The sequence below is a fragment of the Malaclemys terrapin genome, chromosome 9 (assembly GCF_027887155.1).
Source record: "Malaclemys terrapin pileata isolate rMalTer1 chromosome 9, rMalTer1.hap1, whole genome shotgun sequence".
Lineage (NCBI taxonomy): Eukaryota > Metazoa > Chordata > Testudines > Emydidae > Malaclemys > Malaclemys terrapin.
This window is the reverse complement of record NC_071513.1, coordinates 26,668,844-26,686,286: the sequence shown is the minus strand read 5'-3', so window position 1 is coordinate 26,686,286 and position 17,443 is coordinate 26,668,844. Positions and strand designations below refer to the sequence as shown.

The following is a 17,443-nucleotide window of genomic DNA, read 5'->3' as shown; positions in this document are numbered from 1 at the left end:
CAGCTCTAGTAACCAGTGCCTTCTGTGATGACTGACCAGAGAAAGTGGATCTTTGCTCTCTACAGAGCTATTTGGTCCCTATTGAGCAGGGTTTTCCACCGGTCTTTATAGTGCCATTGACAGGCAGGTGTCAGCAGCAAGATTCAATTTCCTGGAGTTGGTTTTTATAGCAGGGTGAACAGGTGACGTAAGAGGTTGCATAAATTTGGAGATGAGCTACTTTATAAAAATTGGATTTTTTATTTAATTATATACAGTCAGGTATATTATGTAGATGCTGGAAAATAGATTATTTTCCATTTCTAATGACAAGTTACAATTTCCATGAAATGCCTGTCTAGCATTATATACTCACACAAATACAGACACAGGCACACTGACTCATGCATATGCATGTACAAAGGGATTATTGAGTGTGTGTGTGTGTGTGTGTGTGTGTGTGTGTATATATATAAAACGAGCTTTATGTCCTTACACATCAATCAGCTCAAAGGAAAGTAAACATTTTATAAATTAGGTCCTTATCTAGCAAAACTACATTTTCATTAAATTAAAACTCTACATTTTCACAGTATTTTTAACATTAAAAAAATATATTTTCATACAAAATAAATTTCACAGAAGGGTGCCAGTGAAATGCAGGGTTAAGTCCAAACAGCAGTCCCAGGATTTTGATATTTAGTATTAAATAAATTGCTTAAACAAAACAAAAAACAGGTTTGAACCATCGTTGTAAGAATCTCTCCAAGGCTATTATATAATATCTTTGCTTCTAGTTACATTAATCTTCTGCATTAAAATAACACTTTAGTTTAAAGTAGTTTACTTTTAATAACAAAATGTAAACCAGCAAAATTCAGAGAGTTTAGACTCCTCTGGCCATATCTTAGCCCTATTGAAATCAGAGATGAAGCTCTCATTGGTTAGAGTTTGGCATTTTTAGAATTACAGAGAGCATCTTCTCAAATCAATCATGAAATGAACAGTGGGCTTGTAAACCTGGACTCCCATTGAACATTTTGCAAAATACACTTGCAATGTGACTGACAACACAGAAGGTAGTCACAAAAAGTCAGTTGTAAGTAAGAAATCATTTCACTCTGCACCTTTAGCAAGGGGTGAGCCTTAAAATATTTGTTTGACATTTGGTTTGGTACAAATATCCTGAAGTGTGGAGCCTTTTATTGGAAGCTTACTCAAGTCTGCAAAATTAGCAGTGAAATCTTTCTCATAGTATTTTGGCATTTCTATCTCTGAGCCAGAAACAGGCAGTGGGGAAAAGAAGGCTTTCTGGACATTTTAGGACTTTTGATTATAGAAACAGGTGAAATTACAAGTCGGTCCTTACTTTTTTCTTAATAGATTAACCCAACCATATCTTAGAACCAAGGCGATGGAATATATAACATGATCTACTCAAAAATATGAGGCAATGTTAATTAATTTTTAAATTGTAAACTTGTTGAGAGGCAAGAACTTCCTCTTCCTCTCCATATGGTTAGTATTGCATTAAGCAGACTCTTGGCACTCTATACAAATTAAATAATCATTACTGTTTTAGTAAGGGGCCAAATCTGGAAGTCCTTATTTAGTGAAAATTCTCTTTTAAGTCAAAAGGAATATTGTCTGAGTAAGGAGCCCAGTGACATCAGGGATTGGCCCAATATGAATACAGTTTTACTTAATTCAAAGTTTTGACAACGTTTCTGAATTCAGCGTTCATCACAAAAATAAATAATATCTTGCCAAGTGCTTCTTATTTTAGGGCCAAATCCAGGCCACATAGCAAAATCCAAATCAAAGAGCTTTGCTGGGCCATGCTCAATCCCAGCCAGCAGTCGCCAGCATGTGGCAGGGTAGCAGATATTACAGAAAGGTATGGAGATGGGTACTGGATGTAGACTGTTGCACCTAATCTGCACAGAATTTGCACTACACATGGCCTCACAGGCCATGCCTCCAACATATTACTTTCTCCTCTTTACATAATCCACCAAAACTGTACTGTGTGGCTTCTCCTCAGCTAGGTCTATTTGTGCATTGTAGCCAATTGTTTTTTGCTGGTGGGGGCCTTACCACGCTTGTCTAACCTAGGTTTAGTTTGGGGGATTAGTGGCCTCCTAACCATGAGCCAAATACTGAGCCTTCTCAGTTAAGGTGCAAATTAGCAGAAATGATGCATTTCTTCTGCACTGTTGGCCAAAGTAGCAGAGAATTTTCTCAGATGGGCATGTGGACATACATGAGATATCTCCTGAGGGCCTCTGCAAAGCATTGCAGAGTTGTAGAAGTGGACGTGTTGTGGTTGTGACCAGGGGGACAATGTATATTATATATTCCATGGCTGAAAGCTGATATAGGAGGGTAGTGGCAGGTGACATCCTTCAAGCCACTGTTCTATACACAGCAATAGCTGGATGCAGAATTAGTGCCCTGGCCTTTACATCCATTCAGCAAGTGAAATCCCAACCTCACACTCATCAGTTTCACATGAACAAAGCTATTTTATTCTGGCTTGGCTAGTTCTGGCTTGGGCACTATATCAATTCTTTTTTATAATATACATAACATGTTGTTTAAATTCAATATTCACAAAAAGATTGCAAGAAAAAGGTCAAATCCACAAGTCCTTTGTCAGTTTTTTAATCAGTCCAACGCTCATTGAAATCAACAGATGTTTGCCTGAGAAAGGATTTCAGAATTTTCCCCAATATGCTGGGCCACATGAATATGATGTTGAACATCCTTTTAATCATTTCAGAAAGTGCAATATTAAAATATTCCACCACTTCACCTTATTACACAGTTCTGGAATGTTTTTTCGCATAACCTCTGTTGTGTAACTGAATACTGTCTTGCAAATCTTGTCTTGAAAGTCGTCTTCTGAACTCATCTGTAGTGAAGTAGTATATAACTGGGTCTACACAGGAATTCAAACTGGCAAGACACAAAGCCACTGCATGAAATATTGAAATCACATTTCGGGCACATTGGTTTTCTATCCGTCTTGATTTAACAAGGAAATCTAAAGGAAAACTGATATGATAAGGTGCAAAGCAAATCAGAAATACCACAGCACAGGTGAGGATCATCTTTAAAGCCTTTTTTTTCTCTCCAAAGTCATGGGAAATGGAATTCTTTTCTTTTAATGATAGGATAGTCTTCCATGAGCAATACAGAATTATCAGCAGAGGAGTTACAAACCCAATCAGCTCACCTATGGTCATCATCACAATGGAGTTGGAAAGGTTAATTTCCTTTATGGGAAGATCTGCAAAGCACGTATTGGTATTCATCTTACTAGAGTTAAATCTTAGAAGAGGAAAAGGCAAACAGCCAATGCAGACTACAATCCACCCAGCGATACTGATGTACACATCATATATACGTTTGCAGTCACTGAACTTGAAGGGGTACATAAGAAACAAAAATCGTCTTACACTGATGCAAACCAAGAAGTAGATGCTTGCATACATATTTACATACTTAAGGTAGAAACAAAATATACAGAGACCTTCTCCAAAGTGCCATGTTCCAGACAAGTAGTAGAAAATCCTTAGAGGAAGGGATAAAACTTGTGCTAAGTCAGCAATGGCTAGATTGATCATAAATATCACAGCCCTCTTGGTTTCTTTCATGTAGCCATAAAAGACCCACAGAGCTAAAACATTCCCTATTAATCCAGGGACCAGAATCAAAGTGTATGTTATTGTATAGTAATGCTTAACATCAGTATTGTTGTAACAGGTTGAGCTGTCTGTCGTCATGTTTATTTTCATTTAGCACAGATGTGAACTCTAATGAGAAGTTTACGTTACCAATGGAATTTCCAGCTATCGTCAAATTTCCTATATAGGTAACAATTAAAAAATACTGGAGAAGCTGCAAACTTAACATTTACTTGTCTTGTTCCTTTGCGTCCCCTTGCTTTTTTGTACAGCATTATTTTGCGCTTCACGGTATCTTGTTTACTTTGTGTTCATCTATCTAAGTAAGATTGTTGCTAGCAAGGCTTGATAACATTATTCCTCTAAAGCTTCTTGCTGACCAGATTGTCCTGAGGTAAAAACTACACATGACATTTCCTTCGGGCTTCACTTTTACGTAGGTTTCAGTTTCTATGTCATCTATTCTGATTTTGGAAGAAACTTTGTCCTGTGGTGAGTAAGTCACGTATGACACTGGTCACGTTCTTTCTCAAATGCCTCTTGAATATAATTGCTTGTGGTGCTGATAAAATGAAGCTCAGCATGAAGACAGGGTGCAGGTGGGAATAAGGAGCATTCACTACGTGGTGCTCTAAGTAATAAACACATGTGCAATAGCATCCTCAAAATCATCCATCTGGAGGTATTTCACAGCCAGTTTTCTCAGCCCCCAAATGTCAAAACAGATGCAGACCTGCAGCTGAAAGAAAACGAGGAAAATTACTGACTAATATAATGCCATATAGGAGTATGCTTTTTTGAACCCCCCCCCCCCCCATATATAATGTGTGTTTATGAAATCTTGGAAGAAACTTAATTTTTATCCAAGATGGGCCTGCTTTTTAAGATGCTGAGCACCACAGCTCCCATTGTCTTCATCAAGATCAGTGGGTGCTCAGCACTTCAGAAAATCAAGTCCTTTGTCATCTTCAGTGAAAGTGAGAGCAAGGCCACTGCAGAATAAGAAGGAAGTATAGAACAGCCTAATCACTACACCTGCATCATTTAATCCAGTGTTATGCATCTTTAAGCAGAACTCCTCTCTGACCCTAGTACATCCTTATTTGCTAATAACTAAATGGTTTTATCAAATTCTTTCCCACTAACTGAGGTATCTGTCAAAAGGAAGCACCTTCTTATGCCTAGTTGCACCTGTTGGGGGCAGCAGACATCCTGACAAGGGGCCTTTGTACTTTGTATCACTATGTGTCCCTAGGTACTGATTAGGTAGGTAGATTGGATAGTTCCTATGCCAAGTAGTCATGCCTGGGAATCTGCAATGGAGTCTAGCGTGTTGCATGACTAATAAAGTAATGAGCCCTTCAAGAAGTGCCTATGTCTTCCCTTATGTTAATAACCACATTGATCCAAATACATCCCTACTGTAACACCACTGAAGTCAGTAGAGTTGCATCAATATTGAATTTGGTGCCTAAGACAAATTCTTTAAGTAAAAATATTTTTTTTCACTAATTTTGCAATGATAAAATAACCTAAGCTGCCATAAATGTCCAAAATTTAAGAAACTTTTCATAAAAGTCATCCACAGAAGGAACTTTCGATATTTACCCAAAAGAAGGAGCACTTCCTTTTCTTTTCTCATCTGATTGAAACCATATAATTACAGTTTGTATGTGCTGCAAATCTCTAAGGTCTCAGGCTACTGCCACATTGAAGAAAAGAATCTCTTTCTCATGTAAATGAGGCTGATATATTAATCTGAAAATGTGACCTTTCTGTCAGTGCAAATGCTGTTATGCTAAACCAGAATTTCAGGTCACAAAATGGCGGCCTTTCCTCCTAGCCAAACTCCATTCTAGGGGAAAATGCTATTTTGTGTTCTGTGAACATGGTTTTTGAGAAAAGTTCTTCCACTAATTTTTCACACTTGTTCAATCAGTTACTTCAGCAGCCAGTTAACAGGTTTCCCCTTGAAACTGAAAGTAAAAGAGTGGCTACATGTTTGCTTTTCCTCACAGTTGATATCACTATAATATCTTGCATATCCAGCCTACCTTCTCACAAGAAGGTGCTGATACTAAAGTTTATAAAAATGTGACTTTTTTGCTAATAGATGAAATATCTCACAAAAAGATCTATCACACACAGCCAGTATTTTGTTGAGGTAAAGGCCCCTGCAAATGCAAACCGAGCAGCTGAAAGCATCTTGAATATACTGTTAACATATGATAAGTCAATGTCTACAACACCCCAAATGTCTTGGGACCTTCCTACACAAGAAACCACCTCTCCTCTTGAGCCGTACTGTGGCAGCTGCAATCAGCAGAGGCACTCAAACTGGAGCACCTGTGACTTACAAGAGAAATGACTGGTAGTAGAATGTTCCCTGTGAGGAGTGGGCTGACAGCTCTGAGATGAACTGCCTTCTCTTGTGGTGCAGCATAGCCTAGGTTGTTGGCCTTAAAAGCACTCTGCAAGGCATGTCTGTTTGTGCTGTCTGTTGTGGAGGATGCCATTTGAAGAGAATTTGATCTATGGGGCGGGGAAAATGTTGTGTTTTGGAGTGAGTTCAGTATTATGTGCCAGGGGAATGATAGAGTCATAGAGTTTAAGGCCAGAAGTGACCATCTAGTCTGGCCTCCTGTGTATCACAGGCCACTAACACCCCCCAGCACCTGCACACTAACCCCAACAACCGAAATAAGAGCAAAGTAAATGAGACCCACACAGGAGACTACACTAATATGTGCCACAGGCAGATAATAGGAGGAACCCAGGTGCACTGGTGCTCAAGGGCCCTGCAATGGCATTTCATTTAATCCTGACAAGTGACCCCCACCCACACACCGCAAAGGCAAAAAATCCCCAAGGTCCCTGCCAATCTGAATTGGGGGAAATTCCTTCCCAACCCTACATATGGTAATGAGCTACACCCCAAGCATGTCAGCAAAAACAAGCCAGCCAAGCACCTGAGAGAGAGACTGCTCAGTGCCATCCCAGGGCCCTGGCCTACCCTGCCCAGTGACCTATTTCTAGCAATGGCTATTCCTGATGCTCAGAGGAAGGAGATTTTTAAAAATGGGGGAAAAATTCATTTATTGACCCCTGCAAGTGGTCGGCTGAAACGCTGAAGCATGAGAGCTTTAGGAACATAAGATGTAAACCAGACATGAGTCTCTAGGCTGTTGAGCTCTGCCCCCTACCATCACAAACAATCTTCTCATACAATTGCACTCATAAATTTGTCCAGCTCTCTCTTAAAACTAGTTGTTTGCCCTCACAACTTCTAGTGGGAGGCTATTTCAGGCTAAGCTTCTGTTTAGTTTACTTTTCATTTTTGTAATGGGTGTTGGGATGCCTGAGAAAGGCCCCCCTTTTTATTTTGTAGAACTCCAATTAAATAAATATCCTATGTCTGTGCTTCCCAACCAGTGCCTTTGCCTGCTTTCCTGAGCACAACAATAGCATTAGATGACAGTGCTCAAGACATAAAATAAGGCCTTTACCCTTCAAATGTGCACCTGAATAGCCCGTTGAGTTCAATTGAACAACCCACTGTGTTAAGTTACTCAGATGTGCAAATGTTTGAGAGACTGGGGCATATTGAACAAGGTCAATTAAACTATTATCTGATACCGCATGTATTAATCTCAGTTCCTCTTGGTGTTAGGTAACAGATTCAATGTTGTCATTCTAGACCTGAGGAAGAGCTCTGTGTAGTTTGAACACTTGTCTCTTTCACCAACAGAAGTTGGTCCAATAAAAGATATTACCTCACCTACTTTGTCATTCCAGAATTATGCACTCTGATGACTGAACAAAGGAGGCTAATAAATAATTGCACGGGCCAGCCTGAGGTTTATTTTCTCCTCTTCGCACTAACCTGATTTTCTCTAACATGTAGCACTGAATTCATTTTAAAGTTCTGAATTTGTGATATTAAAATGATTTCATCTCTGTCTTGATAATAAGGTCCCAAATCTGCACAACTTATGTGTGCTTAACTTTATTTACGTGATTAGTCCCATGGACTTCAATAGGACTGCTCATATGAGTAAAGATAAGCATGTGTATAAGTGTTTGCAGGCTCAGGGCCTAAAACAGCTTCATTTTTTAAAAATCTCTCAATGGTGCATTTTTAATAAGCCCTCTCTTGCATGGCGGTTCCCAGCAAGATTCATCCCGCCAGTAAGGTTAAATCTTACTCACATTACTGCACTAGGACTAACTAGGTGACTAAGGCAAGATAGATTTGGCCCTACATCAATGGTCCACATGCAAATGAGGGGGTAGTGCAATTCAGTGCAACTTACACAAGCCACACATGTTGCGCACACACACAAACAACTTTGGTAAAATGGATGGTGAAGCTTCTCTAAATGAACCAGTACTGACTAAAATAGCCTCAGTGTTTTTCCCACTCTGGTTTATTGTGTAAATGTCACCATCATTCACTCTGTATTTACTCCTCCTGAAATATTTCCCTTAATTCCATTAGTAACACAATGTCATTACACTTGCACTAAATAATAGACATTGCCTAACATTACATAATTCATCAAAGGCATCATAACCTCAAAGGCTAGATCAGGCACACAGTGAGAGAGGGGAAAAGTAAGGAGTCTCTCTCTCCTTGCACAGCCTGCATACAGCTAAATAGAATTGCCGTCCTTGCACTCAAGAAAGTTCATAGACTGCTCCCCATTTACAAACCTGTTTTCCTACAGTAACCCAAAAAGAAAAGTGAAGAAAAGTAGAGACTAGCTGGAACAATGGCTCCACCTGCTAGGCACCAGCTAGCAAAACTGGCCTAGTACACAGGGAAAGAATGCTTTCCCCCTTAAGGTTAGGATGTTTCAAAAAGGCCTACGGGAGTTGTGCACCCAACTCCTAAAGATGTTCAATAGGATTTGGGAACGAAACTCCCTTTGGCTCTCCTGAAAATCTTAGCCTGAAGGGCTGTAGCAGTGTGTCCCTCTCCCTGTGCATTGGGAAGCTTCAGGAGACACTGCAGAAATATAGAAAAATCAAGCACTGAATTTTTTTTTAAATTATGCTTTCACTGAAGGGATTCCATATATAGCTATAGATATCGATGCTTGTGATCTTCTGAGTCACCCCATGAGAAGAATGACAACTTTTGCTAGAGGAAAAAGTACAAGCAAAGTGAGAAACTGCAACTGGAAAATTCCAAACAAAAATGTATAGCATTTTAATCAAAAATACAATATAAAACCCAACATGGTGCTAAAAGAGGAAATCATGTTTCACATGTTCTGCATGCTTGTTTACCTTCAGTTTATGGCATTACAAAGACTTTCTGTGTCTAACTATAAACCATAAGTAACTTCCTTTTTTTCTATTTTGTTTCTCTTGTTTAAGTGGCAATATTTTTATATTGACAGGTCAGATTTTGGCAGGCACAACACAGAAACTTATCTTTTATACTTAATAAAAAGGGTATTAATAGCATCTTCCATACAGTATTGTAATTCTATATATTCATTATTGCTTTAAGGTAGTGCCCACAATGCACTAGGCCAGGGATCGGCAACCTTTGGCACGCAGCCCGTCAGGGAAATCTGCTGGCAGGCCGGGACGGTTTGTTTACCTGCAGCATCCGCAGGTTCGGCCAATCGCAGCTCCCACTGGCCGCGGTTCGCTGTTCCAGTGGGAGCTGCGATCGGCCGAACCTGTGGACGCTGCAGGTAAACAAACCATCCCGGCCCACCAGTGGATTTCCCTGATGGACCAGGGTTCAGTGGATCTAGAATGAGACAAAGCATTCTGGAATGGGTTACCTAGGGAAGTGGTGGAATCTCCTTCCTTAGGGGTTTTTAAGGTCAGGCTTGACAAATCCCTGGCTGGGATGATATAGTTTGAGCAGGGGGTTGGACTAGATGACCTCCTGAGTTTCCTTCCAACCCTCATATTCTATGATTCTATGATTGTGTTAACTCGCAGGGCTGCCATTTAGGGAGGGTGGGAAGAACACCTGCTCCCCTCTCCCCCCTGAGTCTCATACCAGAGGTCTGCACGCCCCAGATCCAGGAGGAGCGCTGCAGTGATATGCAACCAGGTCCAGGGGTGGCATTGGGGGAGGGGGTATTGTAGGGGTTATAGCCACCCCACCATTTGCTTTAGTTCCCCCCTCCTCCCAGAGCTGGGCACCCAGCCAGCAGCCACTGCTCTCCAGCAGCCCAGCTCTAGTCTCCCCTTCTTTGGGAAGCAGATCCATGTCTGGCAGGGCTTTGGGGGAACTTGCCCAATGCTAGAGGTGGGGGGGGGACAGGGAGCCTGTCTGCACTTGTGCCTCTGACTCAGGAGTGGGGGTGGCAGCTGCTGCTGTACTGAACAAATGTTCAGACTCCTGAATGTTTAGCTTAAAGAGACAGTATGCTGATACACTCCGGGGGCGCACACAGTCTCCCACACAGACTTCCCCAACACACTCTCTCTCTCTCTCTCACTCACACTCACACACACGTACATATATATTATTGTTGATACTTCTTGTAGGTTGTTGGTACTTCTTGGTACTTCCTGTCGAACTGCCAATGCACATATATTCTCTGCAATTTTATTCTTTCAAAGTTCATTAAGGATTACAGTACTGTTATTTTTTTTGATTGGTCTGTGCATTTCATAATTTTATTTCTCTCTTATGCTTAACATTAATTCTTTGAATAGTGAGTTCCAAAATACCTACCCTGTCCCGGCTGGAGTAATTATCATTATTACTTTTATTACTATATTGTGCTTTGTCATTCATTATTTAAAGTGATACAATCAAATAATAGTGTCATTCTAGGATGCAAATTTAGCTTGTACTCACATAAGCGGTGCAAGTTTTTAAAAAATTAGCTAAATACATAACTTTAGACACTATGCAGATAAGGTCACCTATTTTCAAATTGTGTTTTTAATTATCTCTGTAAAATAATTTCAAATTCATACAAAAATAAAAGTGGTTCCAAGTTTGATACTAATAGTAGTCATGGATGTAAATGTTAATGAGTCACGTACATGCCAAAAATATTTAGAAAAATTAATTCCTGTTTTTAATAAAGAGAAAAAAAACACTTTAATCACATATGTTAAAAAAATTAAGTAAATACATTTTTAGTGGAGTGAAAAATAGTTGACAGTAACATATGTAAAATAATGGCAGTAACACTGTGTGTCAGAGAAAGTAAGCAGATTTTAAGCAGATTTTATTTCTTTTTATTTCTCTCTACTAAAGATAGCGTACAAAGTATCAAACTTATATTTCTGATATCTGTGTTAAGGGTCCAAAACTGATACGTCAAGTCTTGGGATTGTATTATCTCCTGATTGTTCTAAATTCACATAGAAATTTAAAATATGGCTTTAATTGGTGTTTGTATATATTTTTCTTTCTTTACATAGGAATTAGATACAGTGATCCTGTCTGCTAATTTCTAAGTTGTTATCTGCAAACAATCTAGAGTTTTCAGGTGTCTAAGTTTTAGGCACCTGGAATCATGGTTAAAGTTGCTCCCCACACCAAAATTTGAAATGGCGTCCCTGCTAACTCATGCCATTAAGTATAGCCCTGAGCAAGAAGTGGTCTGTAGGATGTACCACCCAGGAGTCGCTCAAGGAGGTATTTTACCTCAGAGAAACTCCCTGAGTCACAACTCCCTCCCCTTGCTTCCGGGGAGTTTAGTAGCTTGTGGCTGGTCTATACCAACAGCAAATTCCCATCCCCCCTCCTGTAAACACACCATGCTAGATGAAAAGTTAATGTATGTGCTGTAATATAATATAAAGTAGCATTGAAAAGAAAATGTGGATAGAGTGTTTATCAGATATTGTACACAACATTTAGTTTCTTATTACTGACCTACTCCTTGGGTGGTGGCTATAGGGTCACTGCTGACTGTAATACCCTTCTGTTTCTCCTATTTCTCTTATGGAGCCTATAAAAGAGAATATGGAGAATAGCAATGAGCAAAAATAACTGTTTCCTATTAATGCCATGTAAACAGAAATATTATAATACTAACAATGTAATGTACCTAGACTTCTCTTTCTTATGATGACAACTGCGGGTGACAAGATAGAGGGGGTGGGGTGGTGGCTCTTAAGTTTGGGGGCGGGTTATGGCTTCCTATTTTTTATAAGCTTTTCAGGCCAGGAATTGCCTCTTTCAATATGTTTTTGGGGTGTCTAGGCCCTACTGTAATATTAATAAAGTTCAGCCTGATAATTACCCAGGCTGTTGTCTTTATAAAAATGTCAGTTGAGAAGAAGTATTTTGCTCTTTCAAACAGTTTTCTCTATTTCTCCATCTTGTTCTGTGGGGGCAGAAGACAAATTGCATCCTCTGACAGACTGAGGAGAAATCACCACGAGGAGAGAACCTCTCTGAGATTTCCCCTGCTTTAGCCCCAAAAAAGGTTTCTCTCAGAAGTGACCATCAGGGTTTTGCTAGGTATCTTCAGCACCTAACATACTTCTCTTTGCTGTAAACAACTGGGGTCTAACCGTTACCCTGAAACAGTATGTGAAAACCAAAGTTCCTGTGTTTTCTTACTGCTAGAATATACAGATGATACTTCTAATATTAGATCATGTTGAGAGCATTATACTGTATTATACTTGAGCCCCAAGACTCTTGTGACTGTTTGTCCATACAGCCAGAGTTTTGGCTGTTGTTCTAATATGTCAAGTTGCCAAATGCATATTAGCCCACACTGCCTTGACCTTACTGGAAGATGAAAGACGGGAATGTGTTGTGTTTTTTATGGCTAACTTAGAATTTAAAGCTGTTTCCTCATGCATCAATAATCAAAGCTTAATAATTTATGATTCTGCTTTTTAATACGCACCAAGTTGTGAACCTGAGGTGAAATCACAAGTGGGGGATGGGAGTGAGTTTAAATTTTATAAATCTTAACTCCTCTTTCTCTTTTAAGTGTCACCTCTGCCTATCTTAGCTGGAGGTAGGCGGTAGAGTACATTTGGAAAGGGCTACGCAACCTAAAAAAGTTCGAAAACCACTGATCTAGTGCATGATTCAATATGGTTGGTGATGTCTGCTTCAGAGGACATGCAGTGGAATAGCCATGATTTTACACTTCAGGATTTTGGAGCATTGGCATAACTGCATGAGGAAGCTTCTATCTAATCCATCTATTCCTCAGTCCATCCTCTTATGGAAATTATCATTATGGTATCTGAATGCTTCCTTACATTATGCCTGAGACTAGCTAATGTTATTAGTTTCCCCCCATATCCTCCTCCCCCGCCAGTTTACTGCGTTTCAGTTATCAAGTATATTAGGGAGGTGATATAGCACATTTTGAACACACCTATCCAGTGGGCTTCAAACTTACACTTCCTCCTGCAGGCTGTGTGGGCTGGTGCATAAATGTCTTAACATGGTGGTTTTCAACCTGTGGTCTCTGGACCTCTGGGGGTCCACAGACTATGGCTAAGATATCCAAAGGGGCCTGCACCTCCATTCAAAATTGTTTAGGGGTCCACAAACAAAAAAAGGTTGAAAACCACTGTCATAACTTAAAACATGTAGATGTTTTGAAAGAGGCAAAACCTGTGAGGAAAAAGTACAGCTAAAAATACCAGAAGACAGTTGCAAAGCCAGAATGAGACTTACAGCAATTAGCCATCCCACATGCTGCTGTGATCCTGTCTCACGAATTCAGCAATGTTGAACTGGGTCAGTGTTTAGAAGGGAGGTCTCTAGATTCTAATCAAAGTGATGTTTATGATTCTGTATTTAGCACCCATTTCTGAATCAGGATTGAACTATTGTGCCTGTTCAGCACTTGGATGTATTGTGCTGTTTGCGATACCATCTTTTCAACCATCTTCAGACTAATATGAAGGTCCCGCCTAGCTGCTGTCACTAAACTTTCTCTGAGAAGGACTGTTAGCCCTGCTGTTTTGAACCAATTGCAGCTCAGATAATTGTATTCTGCTACCTACTTTGCTTTTAAGCAGCTGCTATGTTTATCCACGAAGTGACTGGACTTCAGTGAGGCGTGACTATGGAAAGGCCATGTGGTAGTAAAGGTGCTCTATAAATGGAGGCTATAGCTTTTTATTAATAATCAAGGCCTCGCCAATTTAACTATAGAGTAAGTATTCATGAGGGCTGGCTGAGCCTGCAGGATTAAAACCTGAAACCACACTAAATTTGTCTGGGAACTTCTTTCCTTCAACAAAACCTCCCTACTCTCAAACAGAGCCCAAGGACACCTCTACTTACAAGTAAGTGTCTCCTGGCGTAGCGGTAGACTTTGGCTCCCTTCTTTGGGATGGCAACAAACTCATCCCTTCCCCTTGTGGGGTGATCAATGAGTGTTTGTTTGGCTAGCCTCTTCCCCTTATTCATTCCGACATCACACAGACCGAATGTCTTTTACTATCTGTAGGTACCATGCCTGGTTCAATGAGAACCTGATCTCAGCTGGGGGCTGTAGACACTACTGTTATTAGTAATAGCAGCAAGCCTGCCTATCCCTACCATCTCCATTCAGTTGCAGGAATAGAATCCAGCCCTGCTGTTGTCTCCTCTGATATCCAGAGTGCATCATATTAAACTCCACCACAAACAGGGATTGTGTAAATTTCTTGGGGCTGGGGCCATCTTTATTTGCACCTTGTGCCATGCCAAGCAGATTACCTGTACTTTACAGCTAATAAACAATAATTATAGTGCAGGGCATTGTGAGACTTCTCAGTGCCAACATGCAGCAAGTGGGTAGTTAAAAGGCAGCAGCAAGATCAGAGAGCATTTCCCAGTCTTACTCTTCCTGAATAGGGAACAGGGAGGATACCTGAAGAGAGGAGAAGGTCTACCTTGCCAGTGCCCCTGAAGTCTACTTATGAGGGACAGAACTAGCAAAACCCTCTGGTTTCTTATGAAAATAGAGGCTGGAGAGTGGAGATGCACTTGCTCAAGTTTCACTTGGAGTATTCAAGCACTTTTAAGGAACAAGCCTGAAACTCCAAGCAAGTCTCAGTGGTTGTAGGTGATCCCTGCTAAACAAGTTGGCTAGTTTGCTTTTGCCGAAACTTCAATTTCAACTCACAGGTTGTGCATGGAACATTGCGTAAGTTAGGAGGAAAATATGACTGTCTGATGATGATACCAATAATACATATGTTGAATTCTTTACCCACCAAGCAAAGAGGGAATTTCTTTTTTAAAATAACAATTAAAATATTATCATGAATAGTAATCAACTCTATTCTACAAATATGATTTGATCAATTCCAGATCAATGCAATAAGGGGCAAATCCAGAACCCTTCCCATGGCTACGAGGGGGTCTAAATTAGCTGTTACCACTCAAGAAAGAGATCTTGGAGTTGTCATGGATAGTTCTCTGAAACATCAGCTCAATGTGCAGCAGCAGTCAAAAAATTTAACAAAATGTTAGGAACCATTAGGAAAGGGACAGATAATAAAACAGAAAATAACATAATGCCACTATATAAATACATGGTATGCCCAACCTTTGAATACTGCGTGCAGTTCTGGCCACCCCATCTGAAAAAAGGCATATTAGAATTTCATTGCAGAGAAGGGCAATGAAAATGATTAGGGCTATGTAATGCCATCCATATTAGGAGAGATTAAAAACACTGGGACTGTTCAGCTTAGAAAAGAGACAACTAAGGGGAGATATGATAAAAGTCTCTAAAACCATGAATGGGTGGAGAAAGTCAATAAGGAAGTGTTATTTATTCCTTGACATAACACAAGAACTAGGGGTCACTCAATGAAATTAATAGGCTGAAGGTTCAAAAAAAAAAACATAAGGAAGTTCTTCACACAACACACAGTCCACCTGTGGAACTCGTTGTGATATTGTGAAGGCCAAAAGTATAACTGTGTTCAAAAAGGAATTAGATAAATTCATGGAGGAAAGGCCCCTCAAAGGCTATTAGCCAAGATGGTTAGCGATGCAACCCCATGATCCTGGTGTCCCTAAACTTCCAACTGCCATGAGCATCTGGCACTAGCTGCTGTCAGAGACAGGATACTGGGCTAGATGGACCATTGAACTGACTCAGGGATCAGCTTCACTATGGCGCTAAATCAGTGCTGCTGCAATCGATGCAGCGGCATCAATTTAGCAGGTCTGGTGAAGACACGATAAGTCAATGGGAGGGCGCTCTCTTGTTGACATAATTAATCCACCTCAATGATAGACAGAAGCTATGTCGACAGGAGAGCATCTCCCGCCAACATAGCCACGTTAAGTTGATATACGTTATGTTTTTTTACACCCCCTCAGCGACATAACTTACGTCAATTTAAGCAGTAGCATAAACAAGGCCTCACTACGGCCATTCTTATGTTCTAATGTGAGGAGCCATTTTCATTGGTGTCTTTGATGGGGCTAGTTGCAAACCAGGTAGCACTGGACAGGACCCCTGCAAGGATGCCATGTTTGAGGTGTTTGAGGAAATCTGCCACTGTATGGATCCTCCAATCCTCTCCTCTGGAGGCACTGCAGAAGGATCCACAGAGGCTATTCTCGGCATTTGGGCATCCTATTCTACCCACTGGACTGCAGAAGCTACCACAGAGCAACTCTGCTGTTGCTCCAAGCCATGTGGGGTGAATTCTACTTTCTCTGCCTTCCAACCCCAACCCATGCACTGCGCCCACTTGGGCCAGGTACTGGATTGTGGACCTTACCCTAAGTGAAAGCGGCGGTGGTGGTTTCCTAGCCACCATTTGTGCATGTTAAGAAACCACTTCAGAGTTCAGCATAACTGGCAGCTTCTGCTCAACAGAAATAAATCAGCTCATAACTGGATTTTTAGGGGGCCAGGATTAGGGTTCATTGGCAGAGCAGCGGGGAAGCTCATACTGCAGTAATCTGTGCAATCCCGATACCAAGACTATGGGCCTAAACCTGGCATCCTTACTCAGGCAAAACTTGCATTGAAAGCAAATTTATTCGCAGCTTTATAAGAAAAGCATGGAGGAAAAATGTAATAACTAAAAAATGTTGAGCTGCACGGCTCAGCCCAGTGCTCACAAAGAACTAAGGGGTGATAGCATGCTCACACAAGCTTTTAAAGCCACTGTTACAGTAACGATAGATGTTTGAACCCAAAACAGTTAATGTAGCTTTCTCAAAGTTCTGCTATTGGTGCTTTCCCTACCCACTCAAAGACAGACTGACAAACTGGCCTGTTTAAGAGTGTATGAGTCAATGGTGTGGTGAGGAGGGGGCGAGGGGGAATTTTGGCTTAATAAATTCCCAGAGTACTCAGGCAAAAATGGTACAATATCTTGGTTTAATTCCATTTGAAATATAATACTTTGCATTTTAATTCTTAGCTAATATTTTTCAGCCTTGTTACATGAGTAAAAAAGACAAAGTCCATTCTCAGCTAACCAACACATCCCTCTTCTTTTTATTACTGTATCATTTTAAAAAGCTGTTATTAAAGGTGAATTACAGCTAGCATTAAAACAATGTGAGTTTTAGCCAGACTATTCTGTTTACATTCTCCATTGTGAGTTCTGCCATGTGCTTAACAATACCTAGACTTTGTTTCAGACACCATTGTGCTAAGCACAGTGTAAAGCTATCTACCTACATTCTTATACATCATCATGGTATCTGATCACTTGGAAAGATATAAGGGGTAAAAATGAAGCAAAAAATGTATTAGAAATAACTGGAAAAGTGGGAATGGAATAGAAAGGAACTCTTCTTTTACCTGGAGTTAACATGTTATACTGGGAATTGTCTTGTA

The 17,443-nt window shown here is 40.4% G+C and overlaps 1 protein-coding gene across 1 annotated transcript; it reads right to left on the bottom strand.

The window, feature by feature from the left end:
• Nucleotides 1-2,533: 2,533 nt before the first annotated feature.
• GPR174 (G protein-coupled receptor 174) lies at nucleotides 2,534-3,852 on the bottom strand. Its single transcript, XM_054040362.1, has one exon. It carries the CDS (start codon nucleotides 3,777-3,779, stop codon nucleotides 2,799-2,801), a length of 981 nt encoding a protein of 326 aa, XP_053896337.1. The 5' UTR covers nucleotides 3,780-3,852; the 3' UTR covers nucleotides 2,534-2,798.
• Nucleotides 3,853-17,443: the final 13,591 nt, after the last annotated feature.

What these genes read in the sequence shown, in the direction of transcription:
- GPR174 (XM_054040362.1), bottom strand. Translation starts at nt 3,779, where the DNA reads ATGAAAATAAACATGACGACAGACAGCTCAACCTGTTACAACAATACT.